The sequence below is a fragment of the Acanthamoeba castellanii genome, assembly GCF_000313135.1.
Source record: "Acanthamoeba castellanii str. Neff unplaced genomic scaffold scf7180000084770, whole genome shotgun sequence".
Taxonomy (NCBI): Eukaryota; Discosea; order Longamoebia; family Acanthamoebidae; genus Acanthamoeba; species Acanthamoeba castellanii.
In genome coordinates, this window is record NW_004457532.1 from 900902 (window position 1) to 906885 (window position 5984).

The window sequence follows — 5984 nt, forward strand, 5'->3', positions numbered from 1 at the left end:
CCACACAGCCACACAGCCACACAGCCACACACCCACCAGCCAATACTTTTACCCCGCTGCCTCAGCGACCGCTGTTTCCACTGACCGCCGTGCGCTCGGGGTGGCGCAGATCTTGAACTGCGTGCTGAGCCTGCAGAAGCTGGAGCTGCTGCCGGCCCTGGCGGACATGCACCAGCAGGTGGCCGGCGAGCAGCCCTCCCCGTCTCCCGCCGCCCGCCGGCAGAAGCAGAAGCCCAGCTCGGGCCTCCTCTCCAGCTTCACCTCCGTCTGGTTCTCCGACAACACACCCGTACGCCCCCGCCCCCGCCCCCTTCCTTTCGCTTGTCCTTCCTTGTCGGTGCACATCCGCGCGTGTCGGTGTCTCCCCTAACCGGAGAGATACGTCTCTCTCTATCTCTCACGCACACGCACGCACACGCACGCGCACGACACACACAACTAACTACACACGACACACACACGCACACGACACACAACCAACTACACACGACACGCACACACGACCAACGACACACAGGACGAGCCCTCCGCGGAGGACCTGGAAGCGGAGAAGGAGACCGTGCAGTGCATCAACCAATGCAACCTGCGCGCCATCATCCTCGACACCAAGTGCGCACTTTCCGCCTCCACTGCACATCCTCCCGCCGCCGCCGCCTTGCCCGAGCAGCGCATGCAGCCTCACTCTCTTCTTCGTTCTTCTTCGTTCTTCCATGGGCTCCTTCTCACCGCATCGCGTCTCTCGCGCGCGTCCGTTGGGGGGGGGTGGGGTGGGTGGGTGCGCCACAGGAACCTGCAGGCGGATTCGCTGATCTACCTGCTCAAGGCCCTCATCCTGGCCTCGGTGCGTCCCAAGGAGAAGGAGGCCGTGCCCTTCGACGAAAAGGTTGGCCCCCAAACTTCCACTCGCACCTCGGCACCTTGGCTTGGGGGTGGGCCAGCATCCCCCCCGTACGACCCACGTGCTGACGCGCAAATCTCCGATCATATGGCTCGTTCGTGTGCCGCCGCCGCCGCCGCCGCCAGCTGGCCATCTTCTGCCTGGACCTGGTGACGGCCATCACCTACCTCAACCAGGAGCGGATCATCTTCCTCTGGTACCGTGCGCGCGCGCGCGTAATATCTCGGCAGAAGCAGCAGCAGCTTCGTCGTCGTCGTCGTCGTCGTCGTCATGGCTGTGCGCACCTGCGTTTCCGTGACTAACGCATACATCGTGCTCGTGCGCGTGTGCCTTGCGGCAGGGTGCTGGTCTACGAACACTTCGCGGGCCTCCTGGGCGGCGCCACCTCCGCCACGTTCCTCACCGAGCGCGCCGTGTCCAACCTCCTCTTCCTCGTGCGTGTTCCCTTCCCCTCTCCTCTCCTCCTCTCTCTCTCGACCGAGCCCCCCCCCCCACACCTCACCTCTCGTTGGCTGCGTCGCCCGCACACAACAGTGCCAAAAGTTGGGAGGGTCGGACTTTGGGGAGCAGCTCATCAAGTCGCTGCAGCTGCTGCTCAAGCTCAACCCCGCTGTCACCGCGTCGCTGGCCGACCTCATCACGACCGGCACCAGCCGCATCCTCCACGCCCACCCTCGCCTCCTCAGGTACGCCCCCCCCCTCTCCCCCTCTCCCCCGGTCTCCTCTCCTCTCCTCTCCTTGCCCATCTACTATAGTACGTACCGACGTTGCCGATGACTGGCTGACATCCGTGCGTGCCGCCCGCATTGCTGCCTGCTTTGCGCAATGGCTTCCTGCCCGGTAGGTCGCCGGTGGCGTGGCCCACGCTGCTGTCGCTGATCCGGTTCTCGACGGACTACCCGAACAGCTCCATCGTGGCCTTCAAGGCCCTCAACGGCCTCATCCTCGCCGACAAGGCCCTTGCCGTGCGTGCCCCCCTCCTGTGCCATTGTTCCTTTTCTAACCCCCCCCTCTCTTTTTTCCCCACCCGCTGCGTCTGCTGCTGTGCTCCTGTCTGTGGTCATTTCCGACTGCGCGCGTAGCCGGAGCAGCGGCTCATCATCACCGACAACTTCTTCTCCGTGTTCAACACCATCAAGGCCTTCGCCCGCAGCAAGGCCTGCCCGTACCGCCTCCTCCGCTGTCCCCCCGTGCAACCCCCTCCCCCCATGCTCACCACGTTAGGCCGGTTGTTGGCCCGGTTCTCTCCTCTTTTTCTCTTCGCTCTTCTCTTGCTCGGTGGGTGGTGGGTGGTGGCTGCTGCTGGTGGCTGGTGGGTGGTGGTAGGCCCTCGCTGGCGATTGAGGCGATGGAGTGCCTCTACAGCCTCTTCTGCCGCCTTCCGGACGTGGTGGAGCTCGTGCCCATGGCCACCATCCACGAGGAGAGCAAACACACCGGCGCCACGCCGCCCCCCGCCAACGAGGCCGAAGCCCGCGCTCGTACACGTTCACCCCCACCCCACCCACTATTCTTCCCCGTCTCATGTGGGAGCTGGGCGTCGTGCTGATGGCGCCCGCGTGCTCGTGTGTGGTGTGTGTGTGTGTGTGGTGCAGTGTGGGGCTGGAGCCGATACTGGGTGCCCGCCTTGCAGGACGTGGGCGAGATCTGCAAGGAACCTCGCCTCGAGGTGCGTGCACCCCCCCTCGGCCTTTATATCTCTCGGGAGAGGGGAGGGCCACTACCACCACCGCTACCGCTACCACCACCGCTACCACCACCACCACCACCACCACCACCACCACCACCACCACCACCACCACCACCACTACGGCGGGGCTGCTCACTGTGCGCACTCTGGCGGTGCTGGTACTGGATGGGTCGGGTGGGTGCAGGTGCGCCACTACGCGATCGTGATACTGCAGCGCGCCCTGCTGTCGCCGGCCCTGGCACGCGCGCCCCCGCAGGCCTGCTTTTCCTGCTTCCACCAGGCACGCCCCCTTTCCTCCGCCTCCGCACGTGAGCGGGAGGGCCTGACGACGGGTGGGCGGGCGGTACCGGATACCGGGCGGTGTGTGTGTGTGTATGTGTGTGTGTGTCTATGCAGGTGATATTCCCGCTGCTCAAGGAGCTGCTGGTCCCGCGCCCGACGGCCCGCGCCGAAGCGGCCGCACTCGAGGAGACCCGGCAGCGCGCGTCGGCCCTCGCCTCCAAGATATTCTTGCAGTGCGCAGCCCCTCCCCATCGATTCACTCGTCTGCGGGCTCCCGGGTGTGGGTCATGAAGGTACCCAATGTGGAAGGTAACGCCATGTAATGCATGGGTGCCCCCAGGTACATGAGCAACATCATGGGCAGCGATGGCTTCGAGGACCTCTGGATGCTGCTCCTGGACTACACGGAGCAGTACATGAATACCAACTCGGAGCTGCTGGTACGCCCCCCCTCCCCCTTCCATCTCCGCCCGCCCGCCCGTCGCGACGATGATGACGACGACGGGTCTTTGCCTTACATCCTCATCCGTCTGCTGGGGGGGGCGGCTGCTGCACTACTATGCACGCAGGCCGAAGCCGTGACTGAGTCGCTCAAGAACACGCTGCTGGTCATGTCCGCCTCCAACGTCCTCCAGCCTTCCCGTAACCCCCCCCCTCCTCCTCCCTCGCCCCAAATCCCCTCCTGTCGTGCCGCGACCTCCCTCCTCCGTGCTGCTGCTGCTGCTGCGTGGTGGCTGCGTGGCGCTCACGTGGCTGCTGCTGCTGGTGGCTGGTGCAACTCTGCAGAGGGCCACGGGCAGCAGCAGCAGCAGCAGGAGGAGGGCATCTGGGAGAAGACCTGGCGCAAGATCGACGCCTTCTGCCCCAGCGTCAAGCACGAGTTCCACACCGTCCTGGCCAAGGTACCCCGCTCCGCCTAAGCCCCTCCTTCACGACCGACTGCAGCTTGCCTCACCCCCCCCCCTCCTCTCCCTCGATCGACGCCACCGGTCGGCAGACAAATCCACCACCGGATGCGGCGCCTGCCTCCACCGCCTCGTCGTCGGTCGGCGAGGTTACCGCGACCCCACAGCAGAGCGCGGAGCACCCGCAACAGCCCTGATGCATGGCCGGCCTGGCCTGGCCTGCCTGGTTCCTTCCGATGTCACCACCTCCCCCCCCTTCCACGTGACCGCCGGAGGCGCCTTTTCCGCCACCAAGAAGGCACCATTCTTCTTTTTCAGAGCCCCTCAACAAAAGTTCGTTTTTATTTTTATTCGTTTTTCCAGACCTCCTCTATTTGTACAACAACAATCCCAGGGATGCGCGCCTGGGGTCCACCTGAGTGGCCTCTCCCTCACGGATGTGGCTATCTCACGCGCTCGTGCCGACTCTCTCTCGGGAGGAGATCATTTGCGGATCATTTGCTACTCTACTCCTGCTTGCGGTCCTTGAAGAGTTCGTAGCGCTTCTTGAGGAGGGTGAAGACGAGGCGTCCCTTGTCGTCCTTGGTGGCGAAGAGGGTGACCTTCTTCTGGCCGCGCGCGAGCTCCACGCTGTAGCCCTCGCCCTCCCGCGAGCTCAGGTGGATGTTCTCGATCTTGGCAATGTCCTCGCCCGTGACCAGGTCCTTGATGTTGGTCATCCTCTTCACCAGGGCCGCCCGGCTCGACTCGCCCACCATGAGCAGCGCGCTCTGGTTGGCGAACATGACCTCGCCGAAGGCATCCGTCAGCAGCACCGCCACGGGCAGCGCGTCGAGCATCTTGGCCTTGGCCTTGGACACGACGCTCTTCTTCTTGCGCGGCCTCGCCACCTTGAGGCACACGGTGCCGCCCTCGGCCAGCAGGATGGCCGCCTCCACATCGTCGTCCTCCTTGACCTGGTTCTCCTCGTCGTCCTCCACGAACGAAATGTCCATCGGACGACCGAACGTGCGCTCTGCTCCGGCCCCCCGTCACCCACCAGCCCACCAGCCCACGACACCACGACAACACCTCCAGTGAGCGGGCCAAACCATAGCAAGTGTACTTTGGGGATCGGGAGACGAAGAACAACAACAACCAACAAGTAGAAGAAGAATCGCACCGATCTTCTTGTTGAGCTCCTTGTAGGTGATGAGCCGCTTGATGAGGAAGATGACCGGCTCGTAGCCCTCCACATAGCATTTGACCGGCATCATGTAGTCCCCCTGCGTCTGCTCCATGTTCCAGAAATCCGGCACCTCGTCGCTCACGTCATCGTGCGCTGCCATGTAACCACCCACCGACCACGACCGCCACGGGGGTTTCGCCCAAAGGTGAGACAGCGGCGCACGAGCAGGCGTAGTAGTAGTCTTGGGTGTGGGGTGGGAGGTCCTCCTACTGGGGGCGTGGTAGTCGGGATGGCCGGCCTTCTCCTTCATCTTCTTGGCGGTGTGCTGGACCACCTCCTGGCCGTTCTGCTGCAGCTCGCTGACCAGCTGCCAGATCTGGGCCTTCTCCTTCTTGGTCATCTCCATGCCCACCTTGGCGAATAGGTCCTCCCGCTCCATCTCCAGCAGCCGCGCCCCCGTGATGCCCTGCACCACGAACGCCCGCCCGAACTGGCCGAGCACGTTGGCCTGCAACCACCTATTGATCGATCGATTGAAGTTGGTGGGTTGGTTTGGTTTGGTTTGGTTTGGTTGGTCTGTCGCTTCCCCAATTGTGAAACATGTGGTAGTAGTGGTAGAGGTGTTCGTACATGGCCACCTCGGGGGGCGACCAGGTGCTGGTCTCTCGGGAGGCAAAGTCCTTGAGGAGGGTGACATCCTTCTGGATGGCGATGAAGTGTGAGACGGGTCCTTCCTTCTTGCCCTTCTTGTGCACCGGCAGGATCCTGGCCCGAAAAAAAAACAACTTCGTTTAGCAAAAGAAAAAGAACTGAATTGAGTAGAAAAGAAAAAGAAATGAAAAAGGTTCGGTGCCAGGACTTCACCTGAAGCGGTTCCAGAAGGCCGTGCCATCGCGCCGGTAGTTGAGGATCTCCACGTCGAGGCTCTCGCCGCCCTTCACTGCCGCTCGGATCTTGCCCACCGTGGCCGGGTCCGTGTAGTCTGTTCCCCCCCCCCGAACGGGTCAGGTTCTCCTTCTCTCCCCCCAATTTGGACTGACA

General features: G+C 63.4%; 2 protein-coding genes across 2 annotated transcripts in view; one reads left to right on the forward strand and one right to left on the reverse strand.

Annotated features, from left to right (window-relative positions):
- Nucleotides 1-166: 166 nt before the first annotated feature.
- Nucleotides 167-3972, forward strand: ACA1_268420 (uncharacterized protein; the record flags this gene model as incomplete). The annotated part of the gene is made up of 16 exons (XM_004341529.1): nucleotides 167-289; nucleotides 518-609; nucleotides 787-883; nucleotides 1024-1094; nucleotides 1239-1332; nucleotides 1433-1584; nucleotides 1743-1863; nucleotides 1981-2063; nucleotides 2225-2379; nucleotides 2494-2567; nucleotides 2773-2931; nucleotides 2985-3103; nucleotides 3211-3310; nucleotides 3440-3512; nucleotides 3657-3772; nucleotides 3868-3972. The coding sequence occupies 16 exons, from the start codon at nucleotides 167-169 to the stop codon at nucleotides 3970-3972; spliced, it is 1734 nt and encodes a 577-aa protein (XP_004341577.1).
- Nucleotides 3973-4281: 309 nt separating this feature from the next.
- ACA1_268430 (SAM domain (Sterile alpha motif) domain containing protein) overlaps nucleotides 4282-5984 on the reverse strand; it is a gene marked incomplete at both ends in the record, with an annotated part of 2251 nt that continues 548 nt past the window's right edge. The window contains 5 exons of the mRNA XM_004341530.1: nucleotides 4282-4790; nucleotides 4938-5096; nucleotides 5214-5461; nucleotides 5574-5708; nucleotides 5808-5925. Coding sequence (XP_004341578.1) covers nucleotides 4282-4790; nucleotides 4938-5096; nucleotides 5214-5461; nucleotides 5574-5708; nucleotides 5808-5925 — 1169 coding nt within the window. The remainder of the gene's footprint in view (nucleotides 4791-4937; nucleotides 5097-5213; nucleotides 5462-5573; nucleotides 5709-5807; nucleotides 5926-5984) is intronic.